General features: G+C 38.2%; 1 protein-coding gene across 2 annotated transcripts; it reads left to right on the top strand.

Moving 5' to 3' along the window:
* Positions 1-3,797: 3,797 nt before the first annotated feature.
* Positions 3,798-26,172, top strand: rab11fip5a (RAB11 family interacting protein 5a (class I)). 2 transcript variants are annotated; one of them, XM_084391000.1, is made up of 6 exons: positions 3,798-4,435; positions 12,014-12,525; positions 13,862-14,597; positions 17,408-20,089; positions 21,411-21,540; positions 23,457-25,684. In XM_084391000.1, the coding sequence occupies exons 1-6, from the start codon at positions 4,059-4,061 to the stop codon at positions 23,712-23,714; spliced, it is 4,695 nt and encodes a 1,564-aa protein (XP_084247126.1). In that variant the 5' UTR covers positions 3,798-4,058; the 3' UTR covers positions 23,715-25,684. The 2 variants fall into 2 exon arrangements, with proteins under 2 accessions (XP_084247126.1, XP_084247125.1); XM_084390999.1 differs by lacking the exon at positions 17,408-20,089 and having other exon boundaries at positions 23,457-26,172.
* Positions 26,173-26,395: the final 223 nt, after the last annotated feature.

Here is a 26,395-nt window from a genome sequence, read left to right on the forward strand (position 1 = left end):
TCCCCCTAAAATATCAACAGGCCTACTGAATTCTGTTTTGGGCCTAGTCCATGGATATACTGGTTAGACAGTTAAATCTAATCAAATTCTATAAATCCACCATCCACACTTTAGTAGCCTAATATAAAATCTGTCGAAATGTTAAAAGACTTTTATGTTTTATAATAGATATAATTTTAAGCTTATTTTGATTTGGGTAACGTGATCGCTTGTTGAGATTATTTGGGTTCCCTCTTTATCGTATGATTGACACGAGAGGTTGTGAAGTGCCGCTTGTTCCCACAAAATGCTTCCGCGCGCAGTTTAGCGGATAATTAAATTCTAAATCGAGTTAAACCGCTCAAAGAAAATCTTGATGCCTCTAGTTTGAAAGCTGACACCGCGAGTAAAGCCCTAGAACACAGAAAAGCGCAGCGTGCGGCCAGCTGCGTCAAACAAGTGTGCGCTTTGAGCCCGGAGCAGCGGCCATGACGCCAGTCTAGTACAGGACAAGGCCTCGAGACGCGTCTGCAGTCTCACGAGCTGTTTTGACAGGATAATATCCGTCTGAGCGAGCGGAAACATGCATATTATTAATCGTCTCACTTGGGGATTTCGAATTCGGTTTATTCCCATGAGACCACCAGTTCATAAACAAATAGAAGAACCAGCAAGACAATGGGACACATGCAGCTTACCTTTCCTTCAAGACTTCTTAGGCTTCACACTGCCTTTATGGGCTTTTTCCATCACTGTAATCTTTACCTTAAAGGGATTGTTCACCCCCAAATTAAAATTGTCTCATCATTTACTCACCCTCATGTTGTTTCAAACCTGTAGGCCTACAGTTTCTTTCTTCTGTTGAACACAAAAGAAGATATTTTGAAGAATGTTGGTAACCAGACAGTTGACAGCACCCATTGACTTACATTGACTTACAGAAGAAAGAAACTCATACAGATTTGAAACAGCAGGAGGGTGAGTAAATGATGACAATTTTAGATTTTTGGGTGAACTATCCCTTTAATAAAGGATATATAGGCTATATCAGAGGCCTTGGCCAAGTTTTCAGGTCATGACTGACCAACCATTAAACTCTTTGCTTTCAAAATGCATTAGCCTAAGTGCAAATATACATGTTTGACACAATTCGACCTAGCCTATATATATTAGTTACATTTCACTATTTAGATTCTTCTGTCTTATATTTTGCTTGTTAGAAATGCTTGACGACTAGATCATGGGAAAGAGTCTGTGTGTACGTGCAAGTGTTTATTTCTGAGTGACAGGAAGTGTGTCAGTCACAGCTGTTCAAGGCAGTGTGCTTGAAAGTAGATTGGGTCAGGTTGAATATGAGTATGTTCAGAAGAATGAGGAATTTCATTATGTAGAAGCCACTCTGTGATTCTGATCCCTGATTAAGGATCTAATTACCCAGTTTAGACTGTAAGTGGTCTATTTGCACTTTGGTGCTGGAGTTGAACCCTTTCCAGATAAGTATGTGTGAGAGAGGGTCCATGTGTGTGTGTTTCTCTTGGCCCAGATAGTGCGCTTATGAATGTCAGCTGCACCTCTGTGTCTCCACTGTCATTTAGCAAACGTGCACAAATGTTTAGTGTGTGTGTGTGTGTGTTTGATCGAAGTGAGGACAATGCGCATGTAAGGGATTCTTGTGGAAAGAGACATCTTATCTCTAAGAATAGCATAGTTAGAAGTTAATTAGGTCTAAAGTAAGACATCATTAGGGAGGCAGCTTATTCTCTTTTTTAATTGTCATGTAATGCCATCAAGCAAAAGCAGAGATTGAGATTATTGCATTATTAAACTGACAATTTAAGGGTTAGTTCACCCAAAAAACAAAAATTCGGTCATAAATTACTCACACTCATGTTGTAACAAACCCATAGACTTTTGTTTATCTTTGGAACACATGTGAAGATCTTTTTAATGAAATCTGAGAGATTTTTGTATGCCTCCATTGAATGTGTCTCGAATGCTTCAAATATTTCATTAAAGATTGTAAAATAAATCCAAATGAATAGGGCAGTTTAACCCAAGTCCTCTTAAGAGGCGTGAATTAATAGGCTTTTATTCATATAAACGTTGATCGGCGAACATATAGAGCACATCAAGTATGGTAAACAGAAGCTTGACCGTAGTTGCTTGATGCACAAGAATGAACCTCATTGGTTCTTATGCTTGAGGTTCCGTTTACCAAATTTGAGTGCTATGTATGTTTGTTGATTAATGTTTATACTGTATGTGAATAAAAGCCTAAATTAAATCAGTTCATCATACAAAGTGATTGTGTTTCTTCAAAGACTTGGATATGGAGTTTTTTTACAATCTCTTTATGAATGTTTTGAAGTGTCAGAGTTTTGGACAAATGGACTTTCAATAAACGGACAGAAATCTCTCAGGCTTCATTAAAAATATCTTTGTTTGTGTTCCAAATATCAACGAACACTTATGGTTTTGGAGTGACATGAAGGTGAGTAATTAATGACAGAATTTTTATTTTTGGGTGAACTAACCTTTTGAAGTTGTGGTTGTCAGTGCTATTTTAGTGCATTGCTTCAAACCCACTTCACATGTCAGAGGTCCTGACAACAGGTTTCCGGTTCATGACTGATCATTGATTAAAATCTCCTTGCTCTAAGTGCAAATATTGGTGAAGGCTACATTAACAAACTCCACCAACCATTGCTCAGACAATATAACCTTAGTATAGCATGTTACTTCTGTTTATAATTTGTGTGAAAATCATATATCGCTATATTGTAAACAGGATGCTATCTGCTATTTGGTGCAAACAGTATCTGCCACAATCTACTCTGTAATCTACCTTTTTATACCTTGGTGTAAACGGATGCTTAATTGTTTTTCATTTTATTGTTTTTAAAATGTGGAAATTGTCCTGTGGTGTCATACACATTAAATGTAAAATATTGTCACCAAATATTCTTTAAAAAAAGGGAATCTCTTGGGGATCCTTGATGCTGCCAATTAGGACCCCAACAGGAAGTAAGACATATTTCAACCTTTTAAGCTAGGTAGAGGGTGAGTGAGTTTATATGTATAATTAAATTTGTAATGTTTATGTGGAATGCTTAGTGATATAAACAATGTCTAAAAACTCTAAAACTACCTTAAACATTTTATTAAGTGTATCATTAGAATTGAAAAGATCCCTTATACACCAATATATAAAGTTGAACTAAAATCTTAGTTGTGTTAAAACTAAAACTACATGGGGAGTGTTAGCTCTAATAAACTAAATGCACAATAATACATAAGTTGTTATTATGAAATGACTGAAATGAACCAGGAAGAGAAACACCATGTGCCAAAGTTGAGTCTCAAAGTTTTTTAAAACATTTATTTGTATAGAAATTGTGTCTCTCCTTCAATATTCAATTATTTATCTTCTTATTTTTAACTTTCAACAACTAACACATTTTTGAACATGACATCCTACTAAAGAATTTATTCATTTTTAATGGTTTTCAATGTGGCCCAAAATTGACAAGAGGATCCTGGTGGGTGAAGTTTTTCAAGATAGCACGAGGGTTAAAACCCTGCCCTGTGTCAGAGGATTCCCGGTTTAAACTCCGCGCATCCTCGTATATCTGCAATATTATGTCATCGTAAGGCAGTGTTCGGATTCTCACGCAGGATAGCTCGCCTGGACGGCATTTTCGCAAAGTTCGACAACGAACGACTGTTTATTCAATCGGAGGTTGCCGATCTTTAATGCACACGAGAGAATTTGAGCAACACGCATGCAGCATGATGTAGCCGGGGTACCGTACCGCTTCTAGTCACTTCCTTGTCCTGCGGAGAGGATAAAGCAGTGACGTCGGTGGACCGGTCTGCACGGTGGCTGTAACGCTGCAGAGGGAAACCTGTCCGCCCGACCCGGACACAAACCAGCCACTTTATCGCGAGCTGAATCTTAAAAATGTTTCACTGTGGACCACGACGATAGGCTGGCGGTTACTAAGCGACGCTCGACCGGGAGATCAGCCGCTATCAGCTGCCCCACTGTCTATGTGTCCGTGTGCGGTGCACCGGTGACCATGTCCTTGGTGAAGAATGACGAGGAGCAGCGATGGGTGCCAACGCACGTGCAGGTAACTGTGCTACGGGCCCGAGGGCTGCGCGCGAAGGGTAAACACGGCACCAGCGATGTGTACACCATCATCCAGCTGGGCAAAGAGAAATATTCCACGTGCGTGATGGAGAAGACTACGGACCCGGAATGGGGCGAGGAATGCGCGTTCGAGTTGCAGCCGGGGATCCTGGAGGAGGGAGGGCGAGACGCGTACCCACCCGGTAGTGGCGACCTGACCCTCACCGTTATGCACCGTGCTCTCATAGGACTAGATGTGTTCCTGGGCCAGGCTGTTATACCGGTAGATAAAGCCTTCCAGAATCGGAAAAGCATGAAAAACGAGTAAGTTTGTCTTTGCATTGACTGTTTATGTATTTATACGTCTGAAGCAGCAGCTTTGGCTCAAGGAATAAGGGTTAATACGTGCCATTAGCCCAGTCGGATATGTCTTGCTCAGACTCAGAGTGCTGCAATCTGTTCCTCTGCAGTCACGCCCTCTTAAGTGGGCCTGGATGTTGACTGAGGAAAGTAGGGGAATTTTCACTGGTGTTTTCCTTTCCTGTTTCTGGAGGCTAATCAATGGTACAAATTTTGAACATTTTTCTCATCAAACACTGCAGATTCAACCCCTGAGACCTGAAGATGGGTGTGTCCCACAAGGGAGACAGCCTAAATGTGTTAAAGGGTTAGTTCACCCAAAAATAAAAATGATGCCAGGTGTATGACTTTCTTCTTTCAGCCAAACACAGAGTTGTGTAAAAAAAAATATATATATATCCTGTCTCTTCCAAGCTTTGTAATGGGAGTGAATTGTACCATTTTCTTTTTTTGAAACCCCAAAAAGCTTATCAGTCCATTATAAAAGAAATCCATACGGCTCCAGCCTCCAGGGGGTTAATAATGGCTTTCTGAAGCGAATCGATGCGTTTTTGTAATGAAAAATATCCATATTTATAACTTTATAAACTAAAATCACTGACTTCTGGTTACGGCCATATGCGAGTCGAGTTCCGGCAGAAAAGTGACCCCTGACCCGACGCATGATGTATTGATGAACGCGGAAGCGCAGAGGATAGAGCAAAACAAAACACCGGTCACGAATTGGAAGTATAAAACAAAAATTTTAAAGAGAAATGTCAAAGGATTTCAATATAAGAGAAGAGAAGCTTGAGTTTGTTGCTAGGCCCTATTAGTTTGAACCGCGAGAGGCGTCAAAGCTTATGCTACTCCTACATCCTACGCCGGGTCAGAGGTCACTCAGTGCCTGAACTCGACTCGCACATGGTCGTTCCCAGAAGCCAGTGATTATAGTTTTTTTTTTTTCTTACAAAAACGCATCGTTTCGCTTCAGAAGGCCTTTATTAACCCCCTTGACCTTTATTAACCCACTGTTGTGGGCTTCAAAATCTAAGGTACCATTCACTCCCATTCACTCCCATTATAAAGCTTGGAAGAGTCAGGATACTTTTTAATATAACTCCAATTATGTTTAAATTTTTACAAATTAGTTTCAAGCTACGTTCATATGTGGTTTGAAATCCTATTCATGTTTTATTCTGACCGTTCTGATTGGATTTTGCGTAGCTTTTTTTCTCACGCCACGTAAACACGTCAGATGTCATTACAGAAACAAGGGTGTGTTGTCGATGTGCAGGTCGCTCAGAAAATTATAATATAATGGAGATATCACCGTGGTCCAGTGATGAGTTGGTGCCACACGAGTCCTCCAGTCACTGCTAGTCGGCCTGGTCAAAACCCCTCTTTGAATTTTGAGACTGGCAGAGACGGCACCATGGAATAAAGTTGCTCATGCCAGCCTCCTGGGTTTCTGCGGCTGCTTCATTAGACGTAGTAGTCCAGTGCCGTGGCTACACATTGTCATATTGTAAGACACTCCATGTAGTTTTGGCATAGGCCTTCCAATGCAACACCTTTGCAATAGAAACCAACACAGATAGGCTATTTCAAGTAACAAAAGTGTGCTGCGGCGGGGGGCACACAAATCGGATCTGAACAGTTGCGATACACAGTGCGGACAGTTAATCATTTAGATCAGATTCCATTCGGATACACAAATAAATGGATTTCGACTGACAGTTTAAACCTATCTTTAGGATCAGTGTTGAGAAATGCTTGTTTAGATCTGTATTTTTCAGATTTCACATTTTCTGATTCAGTAATATGTCATTGCTTATGCGAATGAACAGGTTTTGCTCTGTCAGCTTTCTGATTATGTAAAATAAAGGCACAAGCAGGAAAATGAAGGCTTGGGTCATGTGCTGACTCTACCAGGTGCATCAGGACTCTTTACCCATAATGCCCCTTTTTTGTGGGCTTCACCAACACAATCGCATGGCAATAAGTAACTATTTCACCTTTTGGGGAATTTGTGGCTAATTCGTATGAATTTGCACATTCTTATTCATACTTTTTCATTCTATCTGCGTACACTCCAGTGTGTAGGGGCGGGGTTAGGTATCGACTTTTTTTTATGCTTATTTTTTTTTTTTAAATGTTTTTTTCCCCCGTACGATTCACTTTGTACGAATTAATACGAGATCGTCACCTCATAAAATAGCTGTTTTCTCGAAATGGGGTTTGCTCTTCTTTCGTTTATGCTAGAATCTTAGTGATTCAAAGGTGGTTAACATTTAAGTTTCCTAACAAAATAAAAGTATCGCACTATTAATTAATTAAGTTAACATGCATTGACTGCAGTGTAGCTACTAAACTCTATGTAGCATCTCAAACCATTTTAAAATGCATTTTTTATACTTACAAAAATAATTTGTTACATTGCACGACCATTTGTCAGCTACAGGATGTGCTATACTTGTCCATTCACATTAAGATATTATCCTCCAGTAACCAAGAGTTTTTGAGCAATAACAAAAGCATCTGTGGTATTAGATAACAGATATCAGAGGCTCAGAATAGCTCAAGATGGATGCTTGATCAGACCAGTGGAGCATGACTTCTTCTTGCTTCATTTATTGATACATTTTTGAACATTTCTCATTCATCCTGAGGCTAAAGAAAATCTATTCTTATGTGTTTCACTGTAGCATGCAGAGGAAAGTGTTTTAAGATGCATTTTAACCTGTGTGTAGAGTCTCTGTGCATATATTTATGTGTATGATTCTGAAGAAATCTATTTTCCTGGGTGGGTGTGGATGAGTGAGGCTCTACACTATATCTAGACTCTAACACTGCAGCTGTGAGATATTTATTCACAGTATACGCCCCACTTCCTGTAACTGGCCACCAAATATGAAATCATTTATTTGTAGGCTATTATATAGAGGCCCTTCAGTGCTCTTCTGTTGAGATGTAACCAGAACGGATGTGTTTAACTTATTTAAAAGGTTTTTTAAAAAAAGGTAGGCCTACTCCTTTATATAAGACACGAATAGGTAGTAATACCTCAAGAGTAGGTCATGTGACACAATGACAATTATTTTGTAACTGTATACTAAGGCCTACATAATGCTCCCAATTAAATGTATGCACAAGAATGACATTTTAGCCATAGAGGGATAGGCTAGTTCACCCTACTAGTATCATTTACTCACCATTAAGTTGTTCCAAACCTGTATAAATTTCTTTCTTCCATTGAACACAAAAGAAGATATTTTGAAGAATATGGGTAACCAGACAGTTGACGGCACCCATTGACTTCCATAGTAGGAAAAAATACTATGGAAGTCAATGGGGTCCATCAACTGTTTGGTTACCCATATTCTTTTGTGTTCAGCAGAAGAAAGAAACTCATACAGGTTTGGAACAACTTGATGGTGAGTAAATGAGGGCATAATTTTTGGGTGAACTATACAAAATCGCTCGCTTTCTTTTTATTAATTTTTTTGAGTAGACCAGATGCACAGATTCTCACAGGCTCTGACTCAAAGATGGAGGGTGTGTGTAAATTAAGTTGTTACATTTTTAGGATAAATATTTTTTAGCCCATATAAACTACAACCCCAAAGTTATACATGGAAGAACACTTGAGCCTGGGCCAAAACCATCAGGCCTGGGTAGCAGACCTCTATTCTCAATTTACTAAGTGCACTAAATGTTGACACTGAGGGTTTCATATTTGCTGTATATGTTGCTCACTTCTTGGTTCCTGGTGATTTCCAGATTGTGTGTTGGTATCTCCCCTTGTTTGTGTAGGTGGGGTGTGTCGTTATACTGATGAATCATGTAGTTAGTGTGTGGGTTGGCAAATTACCATTGTAAGACGTAACGATTAGATTACTCTTGACTCTGCACTTCATGGTTAGAACTTGAATCTGTCATGTCAGATGTGAGTTTTCTATACTTGGCACTGATATAAAAAAGTGTTTCCATGTATTTACAGAATTTTTCTTTAAAAGACCACACTGAAAGAGCTAGTTCCGCTGGATGCCGTGTAATAAAGCCCACATCTAACCACACTGGGCAGGAGTCTGCTGCTCACCACAGAGGTGAAATGATTGTAGCGTTGAATCTGGGTTATTCACATTGATACTGGAACTAGTGGGTGTTTGAGGCCCATTGGTTTGGTGTGGTAAACATAAAAGATGCTACAAAGGAAAGAAAGGACTGATTTGACTTGCTGACTAGACGCTTTTGAATCGTAAGCTCTTCAAAGACACAGGCAGTTACATTTTGTGCTTCAACCACCACACAAAGTTTTTAATAAAAAGTAAAAGAAGACAAAATATTCAGTAACTAATTTCTAGTTTAGTAAGTTCATGTTGCTTTTCTTTTGCTTAGTTGACCAGGCATTGTTTTATCACACCATTGTGCATAATACAGTACATAATTCCTCTTGTAACTTAATAAACTTTGCAGAAAAGATATTTTGCAGAAGCTTTTACTTCAGTTAAGTTCAAGTGGTAAAGGAAAAATGGTGGCTTAATTTATTTCACATTTTGTACATTTTGGCAAAATTTTACAAAAAGGTCTAATTTGTTAACAAAAAGTTAATGCAAATTAACAATAAAAAATATAGGTATTATATAGGTAGCTATTGTTACAGCATTTTTAAATCAATTGTTAATGATATTTTATAAAAATGTCCATGATCATTTTAGTTCACAGTGCATTAACTAATTTTCACAGATCAACGTTTGATCTTAAAAATGTATTAGTAAATGCTGAGATTAACATTAATTGACTTTTGAAAACTAAACCTTTATCGTCTCTGTGTAAACTCCAAAAACACTAATTTGTGAAAACGGTGACGTCATGCGCATGATTATTACTTGTTCAGTCAATAGGCGCATAGTTTTAGTGACATCGTCAACTACTGACCTGGCAGCATAATACAGCCTTTTGAATCGTTTTCGCGGATCGTTTTGACAACGTTGTCGCCTGTCTCTTTATTCTATGGAATATGGTATTCACCGGTTTTATCTAGTCTTCAGTTAAAAAATAGCACATCCCTTTCTGTTGAACACAAGCTGCCCAATTCGAAGTGTCTGTTATACATGCTAATAGATTATTGTGCTTTGAGAAGGTTGTGTCTGCTCATTTTGAGTATAGGTCGTAATAATGTTCATTAGTCAAAGGAACTATGCATAAATGAAAGAAAATTATATAGAAATATATGGATTTTAAAGACTGTAAAAGGCATGGTGAGGCAACAGTGAGCATGGGTGGAATATAATAAGGTACTCACATCTATGAGACATAAATTGTGTTCCTTTTTGGATGAAGTGACTTTGCTCTGTGTTTAAAGCGAGAGTATCAGCAATGCTGTAGATGTAGCCTACGACCTAGAAGGAGAACGTTGATTTCCTGTTAGAGACTGTCATTATTCTGCTGGTCTTTGATACTTTGCCATGACATCGCAAGGCCGGTATATTTTTCTGTTTGTGTATATGTGTGTGAATATTTGTGTTTCCCAGATAACATTTTAATTTGCTTTGGTATCAGAACATCAAACTACCCTTATTTAAAGCCATAGTCCAATGAGACAGTGTGCATGTGTCTACATGTTGTAAAATGTACATAATGAATTATAAGTGAAATATACTATATAAAAAAGAAAAAGAAAAAAAAAAGAAAACGTCCTCTGTCCTCACTTTCAGCTATATATGGATTTGGATGGAATCCAAGTTATATAATGTTCATCAAATCTGCATATAGTTCAACCTACATATAGTAGTGTCTGCATATTCAATTTGAACTGGAGAAATTATTTTTAACACTGAAAAAAAAAAAAAGTATGTATCACCTTTACTAATTGCAATATAAAACAACATATCCCAGTGTCACTTCAATGTGATTCTACCACAGCAACAGAAGTGCACTGGAGTAATGCCAAATGTGTTTATTAGTAAATGTGAATAATTAATGGGCATTCATGTGTGGGTGGATCCGCCTATCTGTTCATCTGTTAATTGGTTAATTGTTTTCTTTTAATGTGTCAGCCAAGTTTCTAACAATAAGAAAATTGTGTATTAGTGTGTGTGTGTGTGTGTGTGTGTGTGTGTGTGTGTGTGTGCTGTCTCTTGGAATGTCTAGAAAAGCGATAATGCTGATTGAAGAAAGCTGACCTTCTTGTCCCAGCTCTGCTTTTGTCAGCGTGCGTGTGTGTGTTTGTCTGTCTGTATGTGTTTACATGAAAAAAAAAAAAAAAAATTGCACAAAGAGTATCATGGAAATCCTCAATTAATTTAGCAGGGACACCTTTTGATCTAAGTTCAAACATAAAGCTTGTGTATTTGTGTTTGCTTTAAAATGAAACCTGTATGTGAATGTGAATGTAGGGGAAAGGGCACTTGTAAAAACATTTGAACATCAGATCAATTAATCTATCCTTCAAGTTCAACCTTCAGTAGATTGACTGCTAGAAATATAATGTTTCTCTCACAATTCCACAAATCCAAAAGACAGACATTTTTCGGTGTAATATTAAAATAAAGGAACTGATAAGCTGATAATTATTATGTTATAACCGTTAAATGGCCGGTATTAAAATCCATACTAATTATTATTATTTATTTTTTCATTTAAAAGTCTATATCAATCAAATTAAAGGAATAGTTAACATGATTAACATGATTAACTTCATGTGGAAATTTGTAAATTTGTATCTAAATGTAAAAACAGGAAATGAGCATTCAAAATTAAATATCTATTATTATAATATCTGTCAATGTTTATTTTGTATATTACAATTATATATAATGTCAATATAATATTGGTGTAGATACCCTGAGGATCTCCTTTGAAGCCCACCTTATGATGTTTTTTGAGGATTCATATTTTTTAATCTGTGTTTGTGTCTTCCTAAATCATCACACATCACTGAATATAAAAAATGGCAAAGGTTTCACAATGTAAAAATGTAAAATACTGCAGATATGCAAGGTCAGCACTCATAGCTGAAATTACTTTTGGCTTAGCAATATTTGGAAATTAATGAACTTTTTTTTTTTTTTTTGATGCCTAATACTTTGATGCTTTGTTTTGATCTCTCTTATTTTATTGTTCTCGTTTAAAGTAGCCCATTATTTGTTCCAACAGAGTGAGAAGATGTACAGCAGTGGCCAAAAGTAATGTCCGGCCTAGGAAACTTGCCATCTTCACCCTTTATTCAAATATTATTAACAATTTGTTAAAGATGTTGTAAGCATATGGCGTAGTTGTGCTTGGAGTCAATTTATTTGTGATAACACACAATGAAACATGCCAAATTGTGTGGACATAATTTTTGGGCAGGCTGTCATACAAACTTATGAACATGCAAAAACGAGTCCATGTTTAGTTTTTCCTGCAAGATAAATACCTTGATTTTCCCTCATATGTAAAATATTTAAAATATATCAAATATTTTCCTCATATTTTGTTGGTTTATTTAAACTTATTTTGGCCATATATCATTTGTGCCTCCCTTTAACAGTTTTCTTTACTCACTATTGTTCATAGGTGGCACCTGCTGCATTCTAAAACTGGCAAAAAGGAGAAGGAAAGAGGGGAGCTTCAGTTGACTGTGCAGTTCACTCGGCACAACCTGACGGCCAGCATGTATGACCTTTCCATGAAGGACAAACCTCGCTCTGCTTTCGACAAGCTCAGAGAACGCATGCGGGCCAAGAAACGCTCTAGAGAAGAAGATTCCTCTTCCGCCATCGTCTCTGGAGGATACGGGTCAATGGTAAGTGTGCGGGGGCGGCTGCCAAGTGATGGGGGCGGCGAGGAAGACTACGAGGATGATGAAGGCGGGGAGATCCGCAGGAGTAAGATGAGAAGTTTTTTCCTGCGTGGGAGGTTGAGGAAGTCTTCAGACACACGCTCGAGCACGTCACTGGGCTCCGAGAGCAGCGAGTCTTCATCGCGGGGCGGAAGCCTCAGCCCGACGGCAGGAATCAGCGTGGTGGTCTCAGATCTGTCCAACTCTCCGAGTAACAGCAGCAACCTGACTGCAGACAGCAGTCCAGGTATGCACAACAGCATTTGATGTTTTTTAAAGGTTTTAAAGTTCAACTCAATCACTATCAGAATTAATCTCAACTTGTCTCTGGTTTCCTTTAAAAAAACAAAAAGCTAAAATCTTGGTTACAGTGAGGCACTTACAATGGAAGTGAGTGGGAACAATCCATAAGCAGCAAGTATTTTAACATTTAAGTAGTTGAGCCACAAGACATAAGCAATAAGTATGTTCACATGATTTTAGTATAAAAATCGCTTATTAACAAAGTTGAATGCATTTGTACAACTTTGCTGAAGTGACCATGTAACGTCAAAAATTCTAAAACACTAAAATGATGTTAAAAGTGTTGATTTAAACATAATAATACTCTTTTAAAAAAACACTCAAGCTTGAAGAACTGCGTCAATGTCTCCAAGACACTTGAAGAAACCTTCCCTGCAAAGCTACCTGAAAAACTATTTGCAAGTGTACCTATTCACCAAATATTGATTTAATTTAGTTAATAGAAGATAATTGATCAATAAAATCTATTTATGGTATTATTTTTAAAAGCATCCTGACTTTACAGCATTGTTACACAAGTGCCTTAAACTTTTCACAGTACTGTAGCTTTGGAGGAAGGTGTCTTCATGTGTCTTAGAGACGTTGCCACAGTTCTTCTGGATTTAGTCCGCCATTTGAATATGCCTTATATACACAGTACACACACACACACACATTATAGAAATACAAACCTTTATGATACATGCGATTAATCAATTTGACAGCACTAATACTAGTATATACTTTTGGTAACACTTTAGGGTCCGATTCTCACTATTAACTTGTTGTTTATTAACATGCATATTACTAGGATATTGGCTTTTTATTGGTACTTATAAATCACATATTAATGCCTTATTCTGCATGGCCATATTCTACATCCTTTAATCCTACCCAATACTTAAACTTAACAACTACATTATTAACTATTAATAAGTGTGACCCTGCTTTTATTAAAATATAAGCTTCACATTTCTGCATTTAAATCCTTCAAAAATTGGCCCCATTAAGTTATATTGTATGTACCACAAAAAAATTATTAAAACATTTTCTTAAATAAATAAATTCAACCTTTTGGTGAAATGTCAGACTTATCTCTTGTGACATATGCTGGACTCTCCAGTCATTCCAATCCTTTCTTACAATCGCCTGCATACTTGCATCCCTCCATCCAATCAAGTCCCCATGCTACATTTTGTTTTTCAATAATCTGTTTCACTCGGATGTGTGACATGGAAAAGATGTTACTACGTCCATTACAGTGCGACTTTAAGAAAACAATAAAACTCTTTCTCTTTCAGAACACACAGTGGCTCCCTCACCACAGGTTTCTCCTGTCAGACATATGATGTACGACATCAGCTTACCAGTGCCTCATTCTGTGACGTCAGAGAACGACACCCCTATTCTACTTCCTTCAGTGTGCGTGAACGGGAATCCGGTGGAAACGTCTCCTCTTACTCACCACCCACCGTCACTCATACTACAGCAACCTCAACGAGAGTCAACCAAACCAGTAACTCAGTCAGGTCAACCACAGGCAACCAAGCTGCCAGTTAAGCCTCAAAAAACTCAAACAATTGAACAGAAATCCCAAGAAACCCGGCTATCCAAGTCCGAGTCAAAGCCAAGGCCTGAGCCACAGCTCCCAGCCCTCGGGGTGCTTCAGAAGGGCTCTTCTCTCTCCCTCTCCCTACAGAACCTCCCTCGCCGTGGGGAAGAAAAGCAAAACGGCGGCCCTGTGGATGGCCGTCGCTGGTCCTTCGATAAACCCGGAGAGGAAGAAAAAGCTGCCATCGTAGCAGCATTAGAGCATGCTGGAAGAGTTACGGATGAGGCGGTGATGGAAACAGTGATACCTGCTGGAGAGACAGAGACTCAGAGCAAGAAAAGGAGGGGCCTGTTTTCACACGAGAGAGGTGACTTGGCTGGGAAAGGGCCAATCAGGAGTAAAGAGGAAGCAGAACACGCTCAACCACTTGTAGAAGTCAAACACAAAGGATGGTTCGGCTCCAAGGACTCGCACAGTAAACCCAGGTAACTTATTTATGCCATATTTATGTTACAGATGCCAAATAGAAGCGTGTGCGTGTGTATTTGTGGTTCGGCGAGAGTAAACGCTGTGACATACATCCATAGATTTAGTTTCAGCATCTGCATTGCAGAGGGAGGTGTTGCCTGGAAACCTGAACTCTTTTGAATTATTTCCTTTAACTTTCTTTCTCTCTCTCTCTCTCTCTCTCTCTCTCTCTCTCTCTCTTTCACATGTGTTCTCCCTAAATACCAAGCTAGGATTTCTCAATTTTAATCGGAAAGTTTGCTATTTTTGTATTGCAGACAGATGGATCTGAATGTGTGTGTGGGAGTGTTTGTGTTCGCTATGAATGGGAGGAGTCAATCAGTTTAAATCTGTCACTGACCTAAACCAGTATAACTACATTCTTGTTTCTGGTGTAGGTGTGTATGCTGTCCATTGTTTGGTAAATATTTTCTTTTTTCATGGGTGATGGTGATCACACTCTTTCATTTTTCTGAGCTTTGGTTTGGGTTTTTGAAAAGCAGGGAAATGCCTCTTCATGCTGTGCAACAAAAATGTGCACACACACGCTCATAAACTGCATTAACTTTTGCAATTGCAAAAACTGGCTAATTAAACAAATCCCTGTATTAATTGCTAAAGGTTGCAATTATGTCACATCTACAAAAAAATGAAAACTTGAGAGGAAAAAAGAAAGCAATATTGACTAATTAAGGTCTGTGAATTCTAGGCTTATCAAATTAATCTCATGTTGAAGTTTCCTGCTGAGGTCTTGGAGCAAATTCCACAGTGAGCTTCATTATGTTGTACTCACTCTGTAGGGCACTTGAAGTGAGATTACCCAGAAGAGAGCAGCATTACATCTCATATTTTCACATTTGGTACATGTGCGAAGACGTCATTGCCACTTTATTTTAAATCCCATTTATGAAACAAAACAGGCAAATACTTTTGCTTCCAATGTTGTTCTTTTGTGTCTTGGGTTTTGAAAGTCCAAGTAAAACCTTCTCCTTTAAAATAATCATACTTGGTTTGACTTATCATAAACTGCACAATTCTTCATTGAAATGACAGTCATCTGTACTCTTCGCTAATGGCCCTGAGGAAGGGTTTTTGGCAGAATTTAGTTGCTTACATTTGACCCTACTAAATGTGCCATATTTGCGCACAAATGTTTGCATACTTGCATCTGTCAAAGATGCAGAATTCCTTTTGGATTACTTGATTATGTAAAGATAAAAAATAAACAAATTTATTGACTCATTGTTGAGGCTAGTTGGTGCACGCTTATTAATGCATATTCAGTTATTATGCACAAACATATTTACAGGTAAAAATTGCACTTCTGCTGTTACTGACATTAATTGCATAATAATTTATGGTGGAATTTCAATGCAAAAACCCCACAAAAATTCATCAAATAGCAGTGCCGTTTCTGGGCTGCAATAATTTGAAAAGTCCCTTGAAATCCTGATTGGAGTGAGATAAACTGATTTACACACATAGATCTCAAAGATAATATAATCTATGCTGATCAAGTTATTATTCACCCATGAAATGTCCCATAACAGACTAAATCTTCATGGCTAATGACCTATTAAATGGATACAGGTTAAGCCTTGACCTAACATAAAAACAGTTTTCTTTTGAAAATCACCATTTACAATGCAGTTTAGCTCACAAGTATTGTTAATATTTTCCTAAGCAACTGGCTTCTAGCATGTTTTTATTAACTGTGACATCTAGTTCAAATGATTTCATAGGTATTTCTTTTAAGTTTAGCTACTGGAACATGTCAAATACCCCAACCAATATCACATGCTCTCTTATGTTTACTTGCTTGAAGCAAAAAGTGATTTAGTTTATGTATGAACTTAACTAAAAGGGCAAAGATGTCAGTCTGTAAAAGTCTGTTGTTTGCGCAATCTTTCTTTTCTTTTTTCTATCGCTCACCTCCCCCTCTAGTACGGTTGGGTGATTTGTTATGGCCTTTTCATTCTCAGCGTTTCTACATGTCTTAGTGTACTGCTTGCCACATCACAAGGCACTATTGCATGCTAATTCTTTAAACTTCATTTGAGTACGCATTAGTACATTTATAAAACTGTAATATATTTAGTAGTTGTCATATGGCATATTATCATGTGTATTTTCAGATGTTTGGCATTGCTTTTTAGGAAACTATCTGACCTTTTGCGCTCTGATTTTATACTGCACATAAAATTCATCATAAAATGTCATTAAGATATCACATATATACAAAAACAAACGTACTACCCACAGTATGTACACTTGAAACTGCTTTTCTTTAAGGAGTTTTATGAGAAATATGATTTTGAGGACAACACAATTTTAACACAATTATTTAGTGCCCTCTACTTAGAAGTTTCCTATAGCAAATATATTTTTTGTTTAGAATGCATGATGCACAATTGTTTTTTTTTTAGGGATTTTGCATTTTAAATGGTGAAGGTCACTGGTCATTGCACTTGGCCATCATTGTTTCTCAGTGTTATTAAGGGTTTAATGGAGGTCACGGTTTCTAATGAAGTGCACTGTATATACCTTCCTTTCACAGCCCGCTGGTGTCTCCTTGGTCACACTCAGGTGCCAGTGCAATCTGTCCAATTGTACACTTGAACTTTAATGACCCTTCACAGAGTATGGCTGACAAACACGCTAATCCCTTCACTTCTCTCCCACCCTTTTCTGAAGCCAATCCCTTCCTCCCACTTGCACAGCAGAATCCTTTTTTTCAGGAGCTTCATTCTGCTGCTCCTTTAACTCCCGATGTGCCCTCTCTCTTTAGCTCACAGTCTGGCGGTAATGCCACCCCAGATTTGCTAAGGATTGGAAACAAAAAAGGACCTTCCCAAATGGATTTTTCATTTGATCCTTTAATTTCTCACTTCGAGGGAAAGACAGAAAAGGATGAATTTGAAGATTTAGCTGAGGATAGACTGAAGTCTTCAGATGAGGTGAATGAAACAACGAATTTGGTTACACCTCCTCCTCTCCTTCTGAAAACAAATAATCAAGAGCCCTCAGGTGCTTTGGGTGGCTTAATGGTGTCGGATACAAATGATCTAACTGATTTAGAGCGAACTGCTTCAGCAAGTACTGTAGAGACACCCAAGGAAACTGCTGCTGACACAATTCAAGTTTCAGGAAGTGATGTTAATGATATTTGCTCTAGTTCTGACAAGCCTGACCACACCGATCACGGGGTACATGGCTTCCCAGAATTTAATATGAATTTATCCGAAATCTCCTTACCCGAAAATTCCAGTTTAGATTTTTCTGAACTGAATACACTTGCATGCCCTTATCCTGCACTGTCACCTCGCTCCATGAATGAAGACCGTTCTGATGCCACAACTCTTAAAGACCAACCAAAGATGTCCCTACAAAATGCCAAATCAGATGTCACACAGCCATCATTATCAGAAGCAGACACCGTTGACCTTCTTCATAGTGTCTGCATTGAGTTCTCAGAGGGGGTGTCTGTGAATCCTGAAACATCACAGAGGCCCGAAGCACCCGAGTCTGCTACAGATATTGAGTCTGTGATAGACCATGAGGATCCTTTGCAATTCTGTAGAGACAACAGCTCAGGTGACACCCTGAAACAGTCCACTGTGAAATCTGATTCCCTAGGTGGAGATCTAGACCACCAGTCTATTGAGCCCTGTCTTTCTCCACAGAGTGACATCATTCCAGGTAATATAATACAATCTGATGAAGAATTTTGGAGATCAAATGCCTCACTCATTCAAACTGTGGCAGTGAGTGGAAAGTCCCTAGTTGAAACCACTGAGCTTTCAAGAGGCCATGTTCAGTCAGCACCGAGTTCCCTAGTGTCAGCTGCTTTGCCAGTGAAGAATGGGGAGAAAACAGATGCAGTTATGGACACCATGCTTCAGAATGAATCAGGAGATGATCTCTTAGAGGGTGGGAGTAGTAAAGATATCCGTTCTGAAATCGAAGAGTCTGTTCCTGAGAACCTATTTGATGGCCCTTCCTTTCCAAGGCTCTCAAAAACCATGTCTAATGACATGCAGGAGGACAAACAGAAAGTCAGTGAATTGCCCACAAGTCCATGCAAGAATGACTTAACGGGTAATCTACTCGCCAGCATCAGTGAAGAGCAAGAAATAACTAATTCTAATGGGACAACACATCCTGTAAGACATCTCCTTCCCACCACTGGAATTAGAACTGGGACAGACAAGGATGAATCAGATCCAAACTTTGTGCTCTCACCTGGCAGTGTGCTCCTCCACAGCCTGTACAAGAGTGCAGAATCAGACCAGTACATTACTTGTGTATCTCAGCAGGATTCAGTTTCCCCTAGCTTAGAGCTCACACAGGATGTGAAACCCAGACACAATTGGTCTGTAGAGGACACTTCAATATTTGAGTCCTTGCCAAACCATATCTCTAATGCCATGCCAAAAGATGACACATCTGTAAAGGCTTTAGCAGAAATGGCTTGTAAGCAAAATCAGGTCATAGGAGAAAACATTAAACCATTTCAAGAAGTCTTGCCAAAGCCAGAATCCCCTCAGGATGTTCAACCAAGAAATTGTTTATTGGACCTCCTGCCAGAAACCCATACCTTTACACCAAAATCAGCCCCCTCATGCAATACATCATATGAGAACATGTCTGACATGATAAAGTCAGATTTTGATGAAGCAATGGTACAGTGCAACCCTTCAGGGGACAATGTTGAAAAATATGACTTTTCCAAAGATATGATGCCAATTGTTGTTACCTCAGATATGATAGCAGAACTTGAGGCTCAGCTTGCACCATTAGATACAGAAACATGTCTGGTAAATAACTGTAAAACCTGCCAAACCAAACAAAACGATTCCCAAGAACTGCAAAAAGACGAATCCCATAATATTAAATCGGTTGGGATTTTATCGGAGGGCAACCTACATTTATCCAGGCTGACTGAACCTAACGAGTTTTTATCCGATTGTGCATTAGAACAAACCTCCAGTATCACACAGGACCTTGTCATAACTGATTCTGGCCTGAAAAACATCTTTCTACCCCAGCCAACTGAAACGCACATTCTTTGTACAAGTCCAGTCGCAAACCTTGAATCTGCAGAGAGTCTAGACAGAAATGCTGAAATGTGGACAACCCCAGCTGTTCAAGATTCAGAGACACCTGACTTATTTCCAGTAAACTGGCCCTCTTTACCCCAGCCATCAGCACCTTCACTCTGTGAACAGCCAATGCTGGCTTCAAGGCATGACCACAACTTTAACTTTACATCTTCTTTGTTCGACCTTTCACCTGTAGCTTCCTCAACACCACATATAGCAGTATTCCCCTTTCCCATAATTCCCCCTACCACAGCAGAGTCATTACCACGTCCAGAACATGCTCCTCTTCCTACTATGCAGCCTGTGAATTCTACATCATACAATCCTTTTATCCAGGATAAAACACAGACATTTGATCATCAGAGCAGGTGAGGTCTCAGTTCGTTTTGTTGTGGTTGTTATGGGAGATCGGCACATCTGGTGCACATCTAATGGGCACATCTGGAGATCTTTTTATTCCTTGGGCTTTCCAGACACTTCCATTCAGCTTTAAAACGTATTGTCTTCAATGATGTTTAAAGGTAAAATCTCTAATTACTGAAACGGATAATTTCCACAGTAATATGGAAATTTTGGCTAATGCTGATAACTAATAATTATTGATAGGTAGGCCAACTAGAAATAATGTGGGGTCCCATGATTATTTGACTGTTATGTATAGGCTTAAAAATATTGGATCATTAAAAATTCTCATTTATTGGTTGATACAGATAAGACCGGCTTATGGTCCATCCATGCTAGAAATGATTTTGGTGTTGGGGTATGCATGGACTACAGCATTATAAACTGATGTTTCACATACATCTACTATTTCTACAGTCTTGCCAGTTTCAGTAACTACAGATTTCCTGTTTTATCAGATATGTGATGCAAGGTATGTTTCTTGTGAAAATGATGTTATGGGGTTGGGCAAGGTGTCTTTTGGGACTCCTTATTATATGTGCAATCGATGCACTTCACTTTCTCGGGTTGCAGGGTGACTCTCTTTCCCTTCATCCACATCTTCTCTCTTGTGTTAATTTGTTTGTGGTAGCAGCATGTCTACTGATTTCTCCATGGACAATCACACATAGGCTCACACTCTCTTGTGGATCCTACAGTTGGGATGGGGGAGCCTCACTTCAATTAGCAGGTGTTAACCAATTGAGTGACTCGGTTCAGTCCACAGGAAGCTTGCCTGAGTAAATTTTAGCTTCATATTTGTTTGCTTGATTACCCTTACTGGAGCTAGTCTAATGAGTTGTTGGGTAACATTTATTGTGTCCTAGAAGAGATCTCCTTGTCTTAGAACTAAAGGCTGTTCTCACCAAGAACTATAACTTTAAAGATCATTATAACGATAATAACTATATTAGCTTCCACACCTGCGGATTATATCATTTAGTTAATTCGTCTGCTGTTTAAATTGTTCAGATTTTTATTTTTTATTAAAAAAAATATTGTATTATATTGTTTCTCTGTGCTGTTATAGTTGTTGTGTGGACTCTGCTATTCTTTTATATTTAGAACGATTTTTAGAACTTTATCATTATATATATCTTCCTTAGTGTGAATGGGCCTTAAGAGCTTTTCTTACATGTTAAATGGTGTGCTGTTGTGAATAAATTGATTGACTTATTATATTAAGCTGTCACCATTCTTTTTTGCCCTGTACCCTGTCTAATCTTGCTGTGTCAATATGTCTTGTAGTCCACACCCAGTGAAGCCATTGACACCCCCTGATGAGAAAAGGTCAGAGGGTCGCTCCGTACTAGAGAAGCTTAAATCCACCATCCACTCAGGACGAAGTCACCACTCAGATCAGGATGCTGACAAGAAGGTACTGCATGAGTATGAAGCAGTCTTTTTTTTTTTTTTTTTTTTTTTTTTTTTTTTTAGGGTAAATTTGCCTTTTGAGTAAATGGATTTAACACATGAATTCATGGACACTGATGAACCCAAAAACATTTTTGTCAACTTTCACTTGTCATGTCTCATTATTGGCATCTAAATACAGTTCAATACAATGCAAACATTTTTCCTACTCTGTCATTATTTTAGTAAAATATTTTTGCACTATTTATTTCAAAAGTATTAGATGTAATTTTCCCACATGTTCTTCTGATCACCAAGACTGCATTTATTTGATCAAAAATACAGTAAAACAATACAAATGTGAAATATTACGATTTAAAATAACCATTTTCTATTTCTATTTTCTATTTATTCCTGTAATGTCAAAACTGAATTTTCAGCATCATTTCTCCAGTCTTCAGTGTCACATGATCCTTCAGAAATCATTCTAATATGCTGATTTGGCACATTTCTTATTATCAAACAATTGTGCTACTTAATATTTTTGCAGAAACCATTACATTTTTGTAGAAACCTATCATGCTCAGACATTTTTTTATTTAGATGAACATTCTGTAAATATTAATTTACTAACATTAAAATGTTTAAATGTTAATCAAATTAAAACAAGCACCAGTACTAGTAGTTACTACAATGTAAAATAATACAACTGTAAACTAATTTCAATTGAGGAAACCGATTGCTTCAATTCATTTAAGTTTACAAACCAATAGTTATGAGTTCTGTAAACTTATTTCAGTTGAGTTCACTAAAATAATATTTCCTAAAATACAATTAAACTTCACTCAAATATTTTATGTTGCTGAAACTCAACTGAATTGATTAAAACTATTCAATGTAAAATCCATTGACTCTATTCCCTTATAGTTACCTGTTAGTTAGCTAGCTACTTAGCAGGCTACTGCTTAATGTGTGCTAATACCACAAGAGACTTCTCTATTATATAGCATGCGAAAAACAGAACGCCAACAAAGTAGTATGTCCAAATACATAGTATTCGAAAAACAGTAGGCGAAAAGTCATCCGGGGGATGACCTACTACTTCCGGCGAGATTCTGAAGTGCACATTCAATGGACACTTTACTATCCCATGAGGCCACGGGAGGGGATTTATGAATGGAGGTGAAGCGACTCAACTGACGCTGGTAGGTCACATGATACTGATGGATGGCGGATGTAGTACGTCCGGATTACATTCATACTACACACATTCATACTATATAAAACATCCTTTTTCGCGAAGTAAGTTTAAATGCATATGTAATACCTACTCAGACAGTACATGATTTTGGTGGCACCGTATCACTGCATTGGTAAGTGCAGGTACTACTTTTAAACAAAGCAGTGTATAGTCTTAACATGTTTTCGCCCATCCTCGAGCTTACCACAGGCTCTACTCTTCAGCACAATGGTAATGCCCCAAAAACTCAGACATAACAGAAAACCTTTTAAATCCCAACATAGTGACAATAAACACTAACAGATCTCTGCCTGCATTAATCTTGTGCAAAAACATAAAATAGCATTTCATTTAACATTTACTCTCTCTACAGAGTCTGAAGCAAAGTATGCTGGGAACTAGAAGTCTGCCTTAAGCTTGATTCAGTTTGAGTTCTGCTTAATATAATCAGTTATTGAGTTCACATAACTTTTTCTATTAAGTGCAATGAAGTTTCAGTAATATTTGAGTGAATTAACCCCTTTCATTTAATGAATTTGATTGTTAGGTTTTGCAGTGTGCTACTGTACTTCTATGATAGTTCTGTCATTTAAATCCATCACCATGATCACAAATCAAAATATAATTCAGAAGTGACTTTTTTTTTCTCAACTTCAAAATAGTCTTGCAATGTAAATCTTTGCTTGTCTTTCTTGTTTTAGCCGCTAGTGGAGGGAGGAGGCTCGTACTATCACCTGAACCACAGCGATCTGGTTAAATTGCTGATCCAGCGAGACACTGAGCTCAGGCAGGAGCGGGAGGACTACGAGAAGCGAAGGGCGCTGCTGGAGAAACGCGAGACGGAGATAAAGAAGATGAAGCTTCTGATCCGAGATCTCGAGGATTACATCGACACGCTGCTCGTACGCATCATGGAGCAGACCCCCACGCTGCTGCAGGTCCGCAACAAGATGAAATGATACAACAAACGCCTTCACTATCCTTCCATAAATCCCAGGTGTACGTCACAACCTTGCACTGCTACAGCAACCATATAAATGTAGAGAGGCATCTGGAGCTAGGTGATGGACATGGAGGAGAGGGTGTAGATTGGCTGTTCTTAACTGTGTCTGAAAATACCTGGGCTTCTATGGGGTCTGTATAGTACTGCAGGTTTGCATTGATGGTTAAAGGTCGGCACTCTGCTGCTAAACTTCAAAGCTGGTATGATCCATTCACTCACCAGACATGTCACTAAGATACATGATAGTCCAGCTAAGCACCAAAACCACCCGTCAGTCGAAAGGAAGGCAAGACTGTGACGTGCCAGTCTTCTAGTGCTAGCGTGAATGGTTTTTAATGCACGAAGAAAAGCATTGCTTTATCTTTCGTTTTTTTTTTTCGATCATGTTTTACCATGTAACGCTCAGCTGCTTAAACAAAAGAACAGGTTTGAGAACTCGAGGTGGCTTGAAAGCGTGCGAGAGGGAGCGTGAGACGAATCAGCCAGTTTTGAATCTGTTTGTGCCTCCCTACATGTCCCTGCACTTTACTTAAGAGCTTAAGGGCAGAGGCTCACACCAACCGACCTTCTAGCTTTGTTTTGTAGGTCGGTGTCCTTCCTCTTCCTTCCTTTGCTTGAGCCAATGCACGTACATCGCTGCCAGTGCTTTCAGGTGTAATGAATAGGATATATAATACTGTATTCATTGCATATATGCCACTCGGACAAAATGCCAAATGCTGCCTTATCATACAGTATTTTCTCCATTCTGTTGTCGCTAAACTCATCACTTTTACTTAAATTGCACATTATATTACAAAAAAAAGGTGATGAAGTGTTCAAAGTTTAACTTTCCCCAAGACTGTTAAATAACATAATGATCAAATGGATCTGAAGAGAGAACGAAAGCCATGAAAATGCAAATGCCAGAAACTATCTGCTCTAAATTAACGTTACAGGATTGTCAATACCGCAACGGCTCTGTTAATGTCACTGTAATGTTATTCTGGTGTTTTTATGATGTCGCCACCATCGGTGTTGCCACTGTCTGTGTACAATGTAGCACTTATATGTAGATATGTGATAGAGGCGTAGGCCGCAGCACTTTCAAACCTCACACTGAGGCATTTGCAACAATTCTTTCTCAACAGCTTAGGAAGTGCACACAGTCAAACGCACACGTTCATTGCACAGACTAATAATCCTCTAAACACAGGATATTAACGGTGTTTCAGTGCTAGTCCCTTCTAGAAAGCTTGAGATTTATCAACATATTTCTGTGATTAGAAGCAGTTAAGGACTTGTGTGCTCTGAAGGTTTATCTCTCAGACTATTGAAGGTGGATTAATGAATGTTCATTTAATAAGGATTAAACTTAAAAGTTTACAAGTTTTCGAGAATATGTTACGTTTTAATCATGCAAATATCTATTTATGGTTTTTTATTGTATTTTGCTTTGTGGGAAGGTCTTCTGTCACCTTTATTTTGGGGTGGTAATAAGGTTTGTACAATCAATATTATTTTATATATTTTTTTGCTCATTTTGTTGAATGCTGTTTATGTACATCATGATTACTAAGCCTAGGATTCCCTTTCCAAAGGTCAGTAGTAACAGAAAGCAATAGATGTGAAGGCCAGGCTTTTGCAGAATTTAAGAGATTCATACTTTTCTAGGTCTAAACAGATGGAATGTAATACGAAATATTTGCTTAGATTGCCACTGTGTCGAACAACAGTTTATATAATAAATATTCACAAACACACACAGCCTGCAGCCTATTAAGAAAGTGTTCAAGTGCCCTTGGCTGAATGATATCATGAGATGTGTCATGAGATGTGTGTGTAGAAGAAGATTTGTATGCTTTTAATGGTGAAGTTGATAATCAAAGCTACATTTTATGTAGTACAAACTCTGGAACTTGCAAATAAAAATTTGTGTTTACTAGACTACATTTCATTTTATTTTTTAGAGGTGCGGAATGTCCTTTTTCTTTTAAGGTAATTTAAAACCTAGATATTTTTTAAAGAATTACAAAGGGGTTATTTTAAAGTTGTAAGAATGCATTGGAAAGAAGTTTGATGCCCGAATCCTCATTCTTAAAAGTATAGGCTCAATTCTTCCTTCTTGGTTGTAAATTTCAGTGGATGAGAATGGCATAAATTAACCTCACATATTAAGTAGCGTATAAGCACCAAACATGTTAGGAATGTTCAGATGAACGATTTGTTTTAGGTGCAAAATATTTGAAGTGCTTCCCTGAGGTGCTGTTTGGTTGGATGTTTAGGGTGTAGTTACATGAGTGTCCACTGGAGGTTGTGATGTATTTTTTTAATTCAATGCCTCATCTGAGAGATGTTCAATTGACTTTTGGTGTACTCTTATGCATCTCTGCTAGGAAAAGGTCTCTGTTGATGAAATAAACTTTTCACTTTGGGATGCATCTCTGACTGTCCTTATTTGACAAAAAAGACAAAGCACTCATATGTCTTTGTATGCAGTGATTTGAAAATTAAACCACTATTCAAACACTACAACATTGTCAACTACACTACTGTAGTTATATATCCTCCTAAATTAAATTTGCCTCAATGATTAGATGATATATTTATCTTTCAAGCAATCATTAGTGAAACAAATATGCTAAAAAGATTCTTTTT

This window comes from Rutilus rutilus (genome assembly GCF_951802725.1).
Source record: "Rutilus rutilus genome assembly, chromosome: 20".
Taxonomy (NCBI): Eukaryota; Metazoa; Chordata; class Actinopteri; order Cypriniformes; family Leuciscidae; genus Rutilus; species Rutilus rutilus.